Raw genomic sequence first — 16,089 nt, forward strand, 5'->3', positions numbered from 1 at the left:
ATATTTTCTTCATCCCCAAAAGAAACCTCATACCCACTGGCAGTCACCCCCCCCCCCAACCCTCCCCATAGCTCCTGGCATCCACTGATCTACTTTCTGTCTCTCTGGATTTGCTTGTTCTGGCCTTTTCATATAAGCAGAAACAGACATTATGTGACTAGCTTTATTCCTCAGCCTAATGTTTTCGAGAGTGATCTATTCTAACTGAATAGTATTGCACTGTTGTGGATATACTGATCGTTTATGTATTGATAGACACTTGTGTTCTTTTCACTTTTCGGCCGTTGTGAATATCGCTGCTGTGAAGATTTGCATACCTTATCTGAGTCCCAACTTTGACTCCTCTTGGGTACATGCCCAGCAGTGAAATTACTGGTTCAGGTGGTAACTCTGTATTGAACTTGGAGGAACTGCCAGACTGTTTTCCATTTTACACCACTTTATACTGTTATGCTCCCACCAGCAGTGGATGAGGCTTCTGATTTCTCCATGTCCTCGCTAACAATTGATGTTTTTTCTTTTTTTAATGATAGCCATCCTTGGTGGGTGTGAAGTGGTAGCACACTGTGGGTGTGATGATGGTGTGCTCTTCATCAGGGGACTCCTTTCCAGTCTTTGGTACTCTCTAGTGTGAACTCATTAAACCTCTGGAAAAGGTAAAGCCCTTTTTTGACTAATGCTTGAACCTGGGGCCATGTCAGGCATTCTGGTGGAGCAAAGTGGAAGAGAGTTTACGGACAGAGTGGGCTTGCCACCTTTGGGAGCTCTGCCTTAGCGGGAAGGGCCAGTCAGCCCAGAGCATGGGCATAAGAGGATTCTTGGTGAATGTGATGGCTCAGAGGTGACTTTCTAGTCACCACGCAGAATCTGGCCATTTTCAAGAAGTTCTAAGGGGCAGTGGAAAACAACTGTATTAGCTTGGGCCTCTGGAACAAAAATACCAGAGATTGAGTAGCTTCAACATAAACATTTAGTTCTCCCAGTTCTGGTGGCTAGGAAGTCTAAGATCAAATGGCCAGCATATGTGGTATCTGGTGAGACCCAAGTTCATGGCTTACAGGTAGCCACCTTCATGCTGAAAACAGAGATCACCTCCCTTCCTTCTGGTCTCTTCTGATAAGGGCACTAATCCCATTTGGGAGGGTTCTGCCATCTTGACCTAATTCCGTCCCAAAGGTCCCACCTCCTTTTTTGTCTTCTCTTTCAAGTTTGTATTTAAATTCCAGTTAGTTAACACGCAGTGTATTATTAGCTTCACATATACAATTTACTGATTCAACACTTCCATACAGCACCTAGTGCTCATCACAACAAGTGTACTCCTTCCTCCTCATCACCTATTCCCCCCTTACCCCCATCCACCTCCCTTCTGGAAACCATCAGCAGGCTCCCTGTAGTTAAGACTCTGTTTCTTGGTTTTCCTCTCTCACTCTTTTGTTTTGTTTCTGAAATTTCACATCGGAATGAAATCATATGATACTTGTCTCTGACTAACTGATATCACTTAACATTATATTCTCTAGCTCCATCCACATCGTTGCAAATGGGAAGATTTTGTTCATTTTGGTAGCTGAGTAGTATTCCACTGCATATACGTACCACTTCTTTATCCCTTCATCAGTTGATGGACATTGGGGTTCTTTCCATAGTTTGGTTATTGTGGACATTGCTGCTATAAACATCAGGGTTCATGTATCCCTTTGAATCAGTATTTTTGTATCCTTTGGTAAATATCTAGTGGCGCAATTGCCAGATCATGGGGTAGCTCTATTTTTAATTTTGTGAGGAACCTCCATACCATTTTTCAGAGTGGCTACACCAGCTTGCATTACCACCAACAGTGTAGGAGGGTTCCATTTTCTCTGGATCTTTGCCAACATCTGTTGTTTTCCGTGTTGTTCAATCTAGCCGTTCTGACTGGTGTGAGGTGATTATCTCATTGTAGTTTTGATTGGTATTTCCCTGATGATGTGTGATGTTGAGCATTTAGCATTTATCTGTTAGCCATCTGTAGGTCTTCTTTTTTTTAAAGATTTTATTTATTTAAGAGATCACACACATGAGCAGGGGAAGGAGAAGAGGAAGAGGAGGAAGCAGACTCCCCGCTGAGCAGGGAGCCCAACGTGGGGGCTCCTGAGCCTAAGGCAGACACTTAACCAACTGAGCCACCCAGGTGCCCCATCTTCTTTTTTTTTTAAGATTTTATTTTTTTTATTAGAGAGAGGGACAGAGAGGAGGAGAGTGCAAGGAGGGGGAGAGCGAGAGAGAGAATCTCAAGAAGATTCCATGCTGAGCACAGAGCCTAATGTGGGGTTCAGTCTCACGACTCTAAGATCATGACCTGAGTCAAAATCAAGAGTCAGATGCTTAACTGACTGAGCCACGCAGGCACCTTCTTCTTCGGAAAAGTGTCTATTCCTGTCCTCTGCAAAGGCCCCACCTCCATCATACTGGAGATTAGGTTTTTAACATATGAATCTGTGGGGCAGGGAGAACATAGACATTCAGTCTAATGCAAACACCTGCCGTAAAGATTAGGCAGCCCCACATCTCTTCTCTTAGCAACCTACTTCCTGCCTTCCAGAAATTCTATCTTTTATAGCTAATAGTAATATAACAGTAGCAGCATTTACTAAGCATTAATACTCACCCAGTTCTATGGCTAGCACATTATCTTGTTGGTGTTTCACAACGTTTGAAGTAGATCTTATTATCAGTTCCATTTTCTAGATGAGGGAACTGAGACTCAGTAACATGAAATGATTTGCTCAGCTTATCTGTGGCAACTAATTAATAGTGGAGCTGGAATTTGGGCCCAAATGGGAAACTGAAGTCAGGCCTCTCCTCCTAGTAGGACAGACCTTGCAGGCTGTATTCAGTCATCTCCTCCACATAAGCCCTAAGTTCTGGAAGGTTCCATATCTCTTGCCTCATGCTCTACAGCTTCATTTTGGATAAAGCACCAGAAGCCCACATAATGATTTCATTATCTAGAAAAATAACGTGTTTCCAAAAGTTGTTTTCCCTTGGCACCTTGGTATGAATTAAGAAGATGAGTCCCCATCCTCCCTACCAAGACCTCAATGTGATGGGCCAGAGAAGAGTTGGGTTTCCACAGAGGACAGTTGAAGAAAGATCTGGAAATCTTAAGTCTCTGCCCCAGGAAAGCAGGTGCAGTTAAGCTGCCCCTTGGAGAGGCCAAGGGCAAAGAGAGGTAAGAGGGGTTGGAGCAATGAAAGGAAGAAATCTAAATAGTAGGCATCGCAGTTGTGGCTGATGGACCCATTTGAAGCAGTACCTTTGCTCTTAGCATTCCAGAGAACAACTCACCTGAACCCACATGGCCTCAGAGGCTGAACACCTGTTCCTATTTTGAAGGGGACTAGACACAGCCACTGTTTGGGATGCATTCATTCTGCAGGGTTTATTTTGTCCTTGCTTTATGCAGCACCCAGCTGTCCCTCCGTCAGCTATGGCAGCACTTCTTGCAGGAGCTTAGTGGTTTCCCATGGCACCCTTAGTCATCTGCTTTCTTCCCATCTGGGCCAAGGCCAAAAGGCAACCCAAATTTATACACTTTAAAATAATTTGTTTTAGAAAGTGCTGTACTAGCTACCACTGTCCAGAGGTGTTGAATAGTGTTGGGAGGAGAAAACCATCTCATAGTGTTCAGACTGGGAACACAGAGTCCTAGCTAGGCTCTGTCCCACAAGTAGGAGTAGAGAACTGTGACCAGCTTGGTAGGATTGATTTTCTATGGTTGGAAGGGGCTCAAAATATTCACCTAGTCTAGCCTTTGGCCTTCAAGTAGAATTATTATTTTCCAACAGAAACTCCCCAAACTGAATTTTGGAATGAGAAATATGGTTAAGGATTACTTTCTAGTGTCCAACCTAAATTGTTCATGATGCAGGTGACATTTTTTCCCATTTGACATAGTTTGGCAATTGGTTCTAATCTGGCCTCCCAGCCTCAATGTTTATGAGTTATCATAAAGTATGTTAGCAACTAACATCTTTTAATGCCAGCCCCTCCAATGAAAGCAGGATTCTCCTTGAAGTCGGGGTCAAGTCTTATTTACCTCTGCAGCTCCAACCCAGCAAGGTACCAATTATTTTCATGGTAAGCTTGAGGACCTGTTTGTGCTGGGTATAGTCAAATCCCCCATAAGCAGATGTTAAATGAAGAAGTGGGGAGAAAAGGAAACTTGTCTCTTAACTGTTGTTAACCCCAGAGCACTTACCGTACACGTAAGCACAAAGCAATCGCCATTTAATTAACTGTCCAGTTATCCATGGAAGCAAGGAAATCCTTCTATGTTCTTCTGTGGTCCTTATTTCTATACCAACACCACTTACCATTTATGGGCATTTGTGGGCATTATTATGTACTGGATACTTTGGGGCTTTTTAAAATAAGTGATCTCTTATCTTCATAGTCTTATAAGGTAGAGGACATTCTCATTTTGAAGACAAAGAAACCAAGGCACAAAGAGATCAAGCAACCTTCCCAAGGTCACAGATCAAAGACATGCCAAAGCTGGGTTTTGTGCCCACCAATGTTCGCAGACCCCAGAGACCAGGTTCGATTCTTTTTGTTTGCACTGATGTGAGATAGAGCAGAAAACACTGCCTACAAACAACACCCTATTTCAGGACTTTCCTTGCCCCTTCCTTTGGCCTGTTCCTTCTCATGTTTCTCAGATCTAAGGTCAAACCCTTTGAACTATATGGTTCTATGTTGTGTGTGTGTATCATCATAATTAAAGGGAAGACAAACTCTTACTTCAAGCCTTCTATCATCATCTCTAAATTCCCTCTCTACCACACCTCCAACATGGTCTGCAGATGTGCTGGGACCACACCAGTAGAATGACAGAGAACCAGACTGGAAACATTAGCACCAGGCTCAGCCATCAAGTATCAAGTAGGAACCCAAGTAACAGTAGTGATGGGCAAGAGAAGGGAGGGACTTGGAGTCCAGGAGATTGGCAACTGATCCCTTGAAGCTCTGGAGAGGTTTGCATTTCTCTCATAAACACTGGGAGCTGATTTGTCTCCTGACATACAAGCAGCCTTCCTGACTTGCCAAGAAGTGGCCTGCTAAGAAAATAGAAATTTGAGGGTAGAGAGAGTAGAGAAGTCAGCAGCCAGCATGAGGATTTTGGGTTCTGGAGGGTGGGAAGAAGGCCAGTGCCAGGAGGGGAGAGAATGGTGTACCAAAGGAAGTGGGATAGGACCACAGACTTCTTGGTAAAATTTGCCAGTTTCTCTGAAGAGCAAAAAAACAAAACAAAACAAACTTGTGGCAAAGTTATTCATACTGAGATGTTCTGGACCATGTGTAACCTCTCACAGAAATACTGGGATTATAAAAATCTGATTGCAAAAGGCAACGATTTATCCCAAAGGAATGGACTTCCAGTGATGGCATTTTAGGCACCAGTGAGTTCAAAGGAAGGGAGAGATACAGAGGATAGGGGAGCATTTTTCCAAGCCCCACAGAAGCCATAGTTCTGCTACATGTGAGACCATCCCTAATGAGGAGGGGGAGCATTGAAGGAACAGTTTTTTTCCCAGCACAACTGTAGTCACATGGCTTCGCCCTTGTCTGCTGACCCCATCATGTCCTCGTCCCACTCCTCCTCAGAGTACCATTGCCACGAGGGGCCCTGAGGTTAGCTTTTCTTGGACTGATTTTCTTCCAGTATTTGGCCAGGAACATCGAATGTGTTCCAGGAATAGTTGGTTAGAAGCCCAGCCACCTTGGAAAATCTAGGAAGGGAGAGTGGAGAGTACCAGGTGGCCTTCTTTGCTTTGATGGCACCCGGCATGCTGTGTTGGCCCATTCTAAAGATGCAAGAGGAGATTTGAGTCCCATTTTTATTCAGTAAAACTGCAGATTACAAGTCACTTCTCCAATTTAATTACTTATTTCTTATTTATTTCCAGGAGTGTGCATTCTTTACTTTGTGTTCTAAATTAGGAATGGAAGGGCCTTGCTGTTCGACTTTACTGTACAGCTAGCATTTGTGTCCCTGCCCATTTAATTAATTTATTATTATGGTGATTTGGGGGTTTTATGGTTTTTATCCACTAGGTTTGGGGGTGCCTTTTTTCATGTATGTGTATGTTTAATTCTACTATAATTAACATACAGTGCTATATTAGTTTCAGGTGTACAATATAATGATTCAACAATTCCATACATCCCATTCTTAGATAGAAAAACTGGGGCCCAAAGGGGTAAAGTAACTTGGCAAGGTTAGAGAAAGTGGTTACCCACCCTGGGGTTTTTGACTCCATGATCCTACCTCCAAGTTTAAGAAAACAATCTTTTCTTTAGTAAAAATTGTATATGTCTAAGGTATAAAACATACTGATTTGATATACATATTTATATATATTGAGATGATTATTAAAGTCAAGCTAATTAGCATCATCTCTTCACGTAGTTACCATTTACTTTGTAGGGAGAACACCTGAAATCTCTCTTAGCAAATGTCCGGGATACAATCTAGTATTATTAATTATACTCATCATGCTATACATTAGATCTCTAGACGTATTCATCTTATGTAACTGCAACTTTATACACTTTGACCAATATCTCCCCCATTTCCCCCACCCCCAGTGTAACCACCGTTCTACGCTTTGCTTCTATTTTTTTTAATATAATCTTTTTTATTTTTCATTAACATATAATGAATTACTAGCCTCAGGGGTACAGGTCTGTGAATCGCCAGGTTTACACACTTCACAGCACTCACCAAAGCACATACCCTCCCCAATGTCCATAACCCCACCCCCCTTCTCCCAACCCCCCTCCCCCCAGCAACCCTCAGTTTGTTTTGTGAGATTAAGAGTCACTTATGGTTTGTCCCCCTCCCAATTCCATCTTGTTTCATTGATTCTTCTTCTACCCACTTAACCCCCCATTGTTGCATCTCCACTTCCTCATATCAGGGAGATCATATGATAGTTGTCTTTCTCTGATTGACTTATTTTGCTAAGCGTAATACCCTCTAGTTCCAACCATGTCGTTGCAAATGACAAGATTTCATTTCTTTTAATGGCTGCATAGTATTCCATTGTATATATATACCCCATCTTCTTTATCCGTTCATCTGTTGATGGACATCTAGGTCCTTTCCATAGTTTGGCTATTGTGGACATTGCTGCTATAAACATTCGGGTGTACGTGCCGCTTCAGATCACTACACTTGTATCTTTAGGGTAAGTACCCAGTAGTGTGATTGCTGGGTTGTAGGGTAGCTTTTCAACTATTTTCAACATTTTGAGGAACCTCCATGCTGTTTTCCAGAGTGGTTGCACCAGCTTGCATTCCCACCAACAGTGTAGGAGGGATCCCCTTTCTTCGCATCCTCGCCAGCATCTGTCATTTCCTGACTTATTGATTTTAGCCATTCTGACTGGTGTGAGGTGGTATTTCATTGTGGTTTTGATTTGTAGTTCCCTGATACCAAGTGATGTGGGGCACTTTTTCATGTGTCTATTGGCCATCTGGATGTCTTCTTTGCAGAAACTTCTGTTCATGTCCTCTGCCCATTTCTTGATTGGATTATTTGTTCTTTGGGTGTTGAGTTTGATAAGTTCTTTATAGATTTTGGATACTAGCCCTTTATCTGATATGTTGTTTGCAAATATCTTCTCCCATTCTGTCAGTTGTCTTTTGGTTTTATTAAAGATCAAAAGCTTTTGCACAGCAAAGGAAATAATCTACTCTCTGCTTCTATATATTCAACGTGTTTTTAGATTTCACAAAAAATGTGACCATACAATTTTTTTCCTTTCTGTATCTGCCTTATTTCACTTAGCATAATGTCCTCCAGGTTCAGTCATGTTGTTGTAAGTGGTGAGATGTCTTTTTAAAGGTTGAATAATATTCTCTTGTATGTATGTACCGCTTTTTCTTTATCTACTCATTGACTGACTGACACTTAGGCTGTTTCTTTACTTTGGCTATTGTGAATAATGCTGCAATGAGCATGGGATGTAATAAACATGGAAACACAGATCTCTCTTCCAGGTATGGATTTCATTTCCTTTCCATCTGCCAGTGTTTAACACCCACTCTATAAAAAGAGCACAAACTTCAAGACAGGAAAACTATTTCTGAGTTGGCTTTCCTGTTAATATCTGGGTGACATGGGCCAAATCTTTTGGGATATCAATAGCCTCATTTCTGTAATTCTCTCACCACTCTATTAGGGTTATTAAAAATATGAAATAAGAGTAAATGGAAAGATATTAAGATAAATGTATTGTGTAAAACTAGCAGTAAGCATGCTCATAATTGGTTTCTTTTTCTTTGATTCTGTTTTGTGTTTCTCTCTTTTGCTTTCTCCCCATCTCTTGTTGGGTAGATTAATAGACTCTATGCCAGGCTACTCTGAAGACTGTTGCAAGAAAGACTCTCAAGGTCATGATTCCACTGGAAAACCTCACCCTGCAGTTGCTTCCCCATCAATCCCTTGGTAGAAGGCCCATTTCAAAAATCAATCCACATTCTTCTGTAGCAAAATAATTCCAACCTTCTTTTTTTCTTTTGGCATTCCAAAGATCTGTCAACTCCTGTAAGAGTCATGGTTGATATTCTTTTGTAGGTCATCCCAGTTTTCCTTCACCACAAAATATTGAGATTTGGTATAATTAGAGCCCAGAGGGGTGAATGGGCCTGCCTCTGTCTTTTTTCCAGTGAATTTTACTCCTGTGTACCAGCTGCAGCTGTCTGGTTGTGTGTACCTGTGGGCTGGAGCAGGCACTTAGGGTCAACTGGTATGAGTTAAGCATGCTCTAGAAGCTAAGACTTCTTTTTTTCTTTTGTTTAGGATTTATTTATTTGAGAGAGAACATGCAAGTGAGGGGAGTGGCAGAGGGAGAGAGAGAGGGAGAGAGAGAGAATCTCAAGCAGACTTCCTGCTGAGTGTGGGGCTAGATCTCACCACCCTGAGATCATAACCTGAGCTGAAATCAAGAGTCAGACTCTTAACCGATGGAACCACCCAGGTGCCCCTAAGTCTTCTTTTTAAGGAACTACTTTTGTATTCTGTGAGGAGTCATTAATAATTAGTTAACACCCAAGGAATGAGTTACTCAGAACTCATAGGTCAAGTTACATAGCAAAGTATAGAATTGAGTTAGTTACGCAAATTGCTGGAGCCAGAGTAAATGTGATATCAGTTTCCTGGGTATTGTAGACCAAAACATTCTAGGGGGACAACTCAGCCTTCATGTTCCATTGGTTTTGGTTTTTATTTTTTATTATTTTTTTTAAGATTTTATTTATTTATTTGACAGAGAGAAATCACAAGTAGGTCGAGAGGCAGGCAGAGAGAGGAAGGGAAGCAGGCCTCCTGCTGAGCAGAGAGCCCGATGTGGAACTCGATCCCAGGACCCTGAGATCATGACCTGAGCCGAAGGCAGCGGCTTAACCCACTGAACCACCCAGGCGCCCCAGTTTTGGTTTTTAAATTAAACGGTCCCTCCCTTGTTACAGGTTTGATATGATTAACACCCTCCTTGGTAGTAGAAAGGATGGAAGATTCTAGAATCAGTCAGACATCAGTTCATATGTTGGTGTTACCAAAGCTCGCTAATTGTGAGACCTGGGGCAAGACAGTTAGTTTCTTAAGCTTTAGTTTCCCCATCAGCAAAATGGGCATAATCATGTCCATTTCAGAATGGTACTAGTAAAAACCAATGTAATCACGTATGGAAAAGCATTCACCATTGTACCCTGTATATTAATTAGGGCTCAGTAAATCTGAGCTATTATTATTATTATTACTGCTATTACCATTAGCCTTTATAATTTTCACCTATATCCTAACAATAATTTCATTCTGTTTTTTCAAAAAATGAAAGATTCATATGATCTCAAGAGGAACCAGAGCATCATTCTGTTGTTTTAAATGGTTGTATTGAGTTATGACTAACCCATAAGATGGACTCATTTGCATTATACTTTCGACTGATGGGAAAGAAAGGATGGTCTAACTGTCTAAGCCTTCCCCTAATGAAACACACAACTCCCTTGATTTCTCTTTTTGTGGTATTCTACAGAGGGCACTTTCCAAGCCCCATTTACATCTATTGTTAGTTTGTACATCAGCTATGAGTTTAATCTGGGGGCTTGTTCATTGCTGGGTGTGTGTGTGTGCACACGTGAGTGTGTAAAAAGACATCTTGAGACCATTGATTAGAATCAACTCATCAAATGCATTGGTGCATTAATATTTTGCTCCATGACAACCCTGCTTTAGACACCACAGAGAACAGGAACTCTATAAGGCAGCAACCCAGTCCTTAAAAAGCAGGACACACACATGTGTACCTAGGTTGACAGAAGAAGATGGAATTTGGAGTCATCACTTACTACATCTGGGACTTCAGAAAAGTCAACCTCTGAGTCTTGTTATCCTCAAGTGAAAAATGGAGTTAAGGATATGATTTACTTGGTTGATAGGGTTATTATGAGGCTCCCTTATAAAAATGTATGTGAAATCTCTTCATAAATTGTTGGCTAGGTGACTCTAAGTCACAAATGGGAGTTAGAGTAACACTCGAGTGCTTGATTGTGTATTTCAGAAATCACATGTTTGGAGAGGGCCAGGTCGTGGGCTGGAGCTGTTAGAGAATACATCATAGAGGAAAAGGGACTTTCCCTGAGCCTTCAAAATCAGACAGGACTTCAGCAGGTGGAAAAGAGTGGAAGGAGAGGGTGAGCTTAGTGATGGAATTAAAAATAAGCAAAGACTATGTATGTCAACTATATTTCATTTAAAAAAAAAAAAAGCAAGGACTCCAGAGGCCAGAATAAGCATACAAGCACATGCCAAGCGATATGAAACATGACAGGGGGTAAAGTTACAAAGGCTGTTATAATAGATGTTTCCTCTTCTGAAAGGACTCCGTCCTTGCGGGCAAGTTAACATGTCATTCACCTGGTCTCTTAGCTCTGTGAATGCAGGGTCCTTGTCCTTCTCTGATTTCTCTCTCATGTCTATCACAGTACCTGGAACACAATAGATGCTCAGCAAATGAAAGAATAGATGGATGGTCATGCCCATTGCCATTTAGCACTGAATCAGGGATTATCTTTTAACTCCCTCTGTGTGATACAGCCCCATCTGCTGTTGGGATTTATGAAATTCTTTGCAGTGAAGCCAATACTTGGTATGGTTTTTCTCCACCCTGTCCCAGAAGATTCCCTACCACCAACGAACAATAAGGTGACCAGCAAGTCGTGTGAGTACAACGGGACCACTTACCAACATGGTGAGCTGTTCGTGGCTGAAGGGCTCTTTCAGAACCGGCAACCCAATCAGTGTACCCAGTGCAGCTGTTCGGTAAGACCTGGTGTCTTAATGTCCCTGCTAGCCCTAGCCCCTTCTGTACTTACACCTGTACTTGGAGGCTACACTATAAGGTGTTTGGAAGGAAGAGGAATTGCATTTTTTTAAAAGATTAACTGATTTATTTGAGAGAGAGAGAGAGAGAAAGAGAGCAAGTGGGGGCAGAGGCAGAGGGAGAAGGACAGAATTTCAAGCCGACTCCCCGGTGAGCATGGAGCCCAACTCAGGGCTTGATCTCACAAACTGTGAGATCATGACCTGAGCCGAAAGCAAGAGTTGGACGCTCAACTGACTCAGCCACCCAGGACACCCCAAGGTGAATTGCATTTAAATCCTAATCCTGTCAGTCCAGACTCCCTGATTTTCAAGAGCCCTGAACAATCCTGACCTATGTGAAAGAAATCAGACATAGTCATATCCTGGTCTTTACTAAAACATTAGGATTGTTTAAATGCACAAACATGAGCTGATGGTCTTGCTCTGTCCTCCTTTTAACAAGGGTGACCCCAGCAAAGCCTTCATCAGAAGAACTCAACTGTTTGAAGCCTTGGGAATGCTAGGGGCAGAAAAGTCATTGGTGCCATCCAAGGCCACTCAGTCCAGTTCACAAAAAAATTGAGCTATCTCTTGGTTCCCATCTGATGTATTCTCCCAATCAGTTTGCCCCTGATACCCTGCAGTGAGAACTCTCTCAGCAAAACATTATTATTCCTCTGACCTAATCTGTCAGAAGAACCTTATATACCTTAGGAATAAAGTATATTGATTATATCTTCATGGAATTGTGCAGTCCAGAAAATGTAAGAGGTGGAACCAGAAAATGGAAGACAATGGCTGTTTCAACTGAAGTGTGAGGAAATGAAGTTCAATGTAGGAACTTTTTTGCTTGTAAAGGCATTAAACACTGAATTTCATGCAGAGGGAAGTTCTAGAATCTCTTCCCTTGGTGACTTTTAGTAAAAAATATGGTATCTCGGTAGTTTGGGAGAATTTGGTTGTGGCCTTCCCTTACTAATGACTTTTCAGGGACCTTTCTAGCCCCAGATAATATCTTTCTAAGAACAAGGTTTAGGGGCATCTGGGTGGCTTTGATGGTTAAGCATCTGCATTTGGCTCAGGTCCTGATCTCAGGGTCCTGGCATCGAGCCCCATGGCATTGGGATCCCTGCTCAGCCTGCTTTTTCCTCTCCTTCTGCCCTTCTGCCTGATAGTGCTCTCTCTCTCTCTCTCTCTATCTCTCTCTCTCAAATAAATGAACAAGATATTAAAAAAACAAGGTTTAAGGAATGATGTTTGGAACATAGAACTTTAGGGAGTGGAAACTATGTAAAGACAGACATAGCAGGTAGATTTGCTCTTCTCCCTTGCCTTATGCTCAATGGAACTGTCCATTCAGATCATCTTGTATAGTTTTGTATTACCCCAGAGAGCTCATCTCCCTGGTTTGGAGCATTATAAAAGGTGGCTCTCATGCAGATCTGCATTCCCTGAGATCCCAATATCCAGTTGGGGTGTGTTGGGGACTAGGGGATACAATGAACAGAAAAGAGAGGAAAAAGACCTTTTGGGGGGGTTGGCAGGCCAATGGTGGCCCTTACATGGACCGCTTTGTACCATCTTAGATGAGGAGGCCCAACAAGGAGGGCCAGCTCTTCAGTAACATAGTCTCTGGCATGAAGAAATAGTAAACAGAAGAAAATAAAGCATAATAACATTTAGGAAGTGTCTAGAACTAACCATGGGAGAACACTGGGAAGGAGTGCCATGTTTCAAGTCCCTACTCATCCCAGGTCCCGAGCTAAGAAGCCTTTACGCTTATTCGCATGTCCCCCTGACCTTTGATTCTGTTTCTCCTTGGCAGGAGGGGAATGTGTACTGTGGTCTCAAGACTTGCCCCAAGTTAACCTGTGCATTCCCAGTCTCCGTTCCTGATTCCTGTTGCCGGCTATGCAGAGGTATGTGTCTCAGATCCCACGACACAGGGATGTTGCCATACTGGATAGTAGGACTTAAAGGAGAAGGAAATGCCTGGCCAGTCTCATAAGCAAGGGAATTTTCCCATGGTCACCTTAGATTTTAGCCAGAGTTGGGGGGAAGCTAAGTCCATTCACCAAAGGGAGGAAGGAAACACTGATTTTAAGGGCCACTATCTGAAAGAAATTGCCCTGGTGTGTGGCAGGAGAGAAAGAGTGAGCATCATTTATGGAGAAAAGTGAGTGCCTGTGTCGCTTCTGCCTTAATCCCTTCTAGCCAGGCCTCCATGTTACGTCATGTGAAACACAAGCCATTTCCATGCACAGCCTTAACAGGAAGAGCAGGTTTTGCAAAGCCCTGACGTTTTGGAGACTGCGCAGGGCAAATTAGGTAAAGTCTTTAAAACCTCAAATTTAGATAGATTCTTTAAAGCCCCACAGTCAAACAGTGACAAACTCAGGAAAAGCAAAATGCAAGGCAAAGGCATCATCTTCTCAAATTATAGCCAAAATGTCACCGATGTTTTCTCAAGTTAGTGTTCTCTTATTTAGTTTCCCTTATCTTTAATTATGGTGCCATTTGTTTTCTCTCTAAGATCAAGCATAATCACCTTTCATTTCTCTTTTATTTCTTCTTCTCAAATTACTAAATCTATCAGTTGTCTTCTATATCCCTCTCCTTTCTGGCTTGCCCTCTAGCAGTATTCTAATTTCGTCTTCTTTCCTTCCATCCAATCAACATATTTATTGAGCATCTACTCTAAGTTCAGCTCTGTGCCAGAAGCTAGATACATACTGGCAAGTAGAGTAAAGATACAGGGCACTGTCAAAGATATATTCAGGGCACTAAATGAGAAGAACATGCAGCCAAGAATACTTTATCCAGCAAGACTGACATTCAAAATGGATGGAGAGATAAAGAGTTTCCAAGACCGGCAAGGCTTAAAAGATTATGCAACCACCAAGCCGACACTGCAGGAAATATTAAGGGGGGTTCTATAAAAGAGGAAAAATCCTAAGAATAGCATTGAACAGAAATATAGAGACAATCTACAGAAAGAAAGACTTCAAAGGTAACTCGATGTCAATAAAAATGTATCTATCAATAATTACTCTCAATGTGAATGGCCAAAATGTGCCCATAAAATGGCACAGTGCAGATTGGATAAAATGACAGGACCCATCCATATGTTGTCTTCAAGAGACCCATTTTGAACCTAAAGATACACCCAGACTGAAAGTGAAGGGATGGAGAAGCATTTTTCATGCCAATGGGCCTCAAAAGAAGGCTGGGGTAGAGTTCTCATATCAGAAAAGTTAGATTTTAAACTAAAGACTGTAGTCAGAGATAGAGAAGGACACTACATAATCCTTAAAGGGACTATCCACCAAGATGATCTAACAATTGTAAATATCTAGCTCCCAATATGGGAGCAGCCATTTACTTAAGAAAACTGTTAATCAAGATAAAGAGTCATATTGATATGAATACACTAATCGTAGGAGATCTTAACACGTCTCTCTCAGAAATAGACAGATCATCGAAGCAGAAAATCAATAATGAAACAAGAGCATTGAATGACACATTGGACCAGATGGACCTCATAGATATATACAGAACATTCCACCCTAAAACAACACAATACTCATTCTTCTCAAGTGCACACGGAACCTTCTCAAGAATAGACCACATACTGGGTCACAAATCAGGACTCAACAGATACCAAAAGACTGAGATTATTCCCTGCATATTCTCGGATCACAATGCCTTGAAACTGGAGCTCAATCACAAGGAAAAGTTCAGAAGGAACTCAAACACCTGGATGCTAAAGGCCACCTTGCTTAAGAATGCTTGGATCAACCAGGAGATCAAAGAAGAACTGAAACAATTCATGGAAACCAATGAGAATAAAGACACTTCAGTCCAAAACCTATGGGATACAGCAAAGGTGGTCCTAAGGGGGAAATACATAGCCATCCAAGCCTCCCTCAAAAAAATTGAAAAATCCAGAACACAGAAGCTGTCTCTACACCTTAAAGAACTGGAGAATCAACAACAAATCAAACAAACTCCACACATAAGAAGGGAAATCATCAAGATTAGAGCTGAGATCAATGAGGTAGAAACCAGAGATACAGTAGAGCGTATCAATGAAACTAGAAGCCGGTTTTTTGAAAGAATCAATAAGATCGATAAACCATTGGCCACACTAATCCAAAAGAAGAGAGAAAGCCCAAATTCATAAAATTATGAATGAAAAGGGAGAGATCACAACTAACACCAAGGAAGTAAAAACAATCATCAGAAGTTATTATCAACAGTTATATGCCAATAAGCTTAGCAACCTAGATGAAATGGATGCATTCCTGGGAAACTATAAACTCCCAAAATTGAACCAGGAAGAAATCGACAACCTGAATAGACCAATATCTAGTAACGAGATTGAAGCAGTGATCAAAAACTTCCCAAAAAACAAGAGCCCAGGACCTGACGGATTCCCTGGGGAATTCTACCAAACTTTCAAAGAAGAAATAACACCCATTCTTCTAAAGCTGTTTCAAAAAATTGAAGCAGAAGGAAAACTTCCAGACTCTTTCTATGAAGCCAGCGTTACCCTGATCCCCAAACCAGGCAAAGACCCTACCAAAAAGGAGAATTTCAGACCAATATCACTGATGAATATGGATGCTAAGATTCTCAACAAGATCCTAGCAAACAGGATCCAACAGCACATTAAA

General features: G+C 41.8%; 1 protein-coding gene across 5 annotated transcripts in view; it reads left to right on the plus strand.

Annotated features, from left to right (window-relative positions):
- CHRDL1 (chordin like 1) overlaps positions 1-16,089 on the plus strand; it is a 120,949-nt gene that overhangs the window by 63,606 nt on the left and 41,254 nt on the right. For 3 of the 5 annotated variants that reach the window (XM_045068297.1, XM_004769062.3, XM_004769063.3), the window contains exons 5-6: positions 11,226-11,371; positions 13,239-13,332. In XM_045068297.1, the coding sequence (XP_044924232.1) occupies positions 11,226-11,371; positions 13,239-13,332 (240 nt within the window). The remainder of the gene's footprint in view (positions 1-11,225; positions 11,372-13,238; positions 13,333-16,089) is intronic. The other 2 variants (XM_045068298.1, XM_045068296.1) reach the window with 1 other exon arrangement.

Source organism: Mustela putorius, unplaced genomic scaffold, assembly GCF_011764305.1.
Source record: "Mustela putorius furo isolate JIRA1106 unplaced genomic scaffold, ASM1176430v1.1 tig00003901_pilon_pilon_pilon, whole genome shotgun sequence".
In the NCBI taxonomy this organism is placed as follows: Eukaryota; Metazoa; Chordata; class Mammalia; order Carnivora; family Mustelidae; genus Mustela; species Mustela putorius.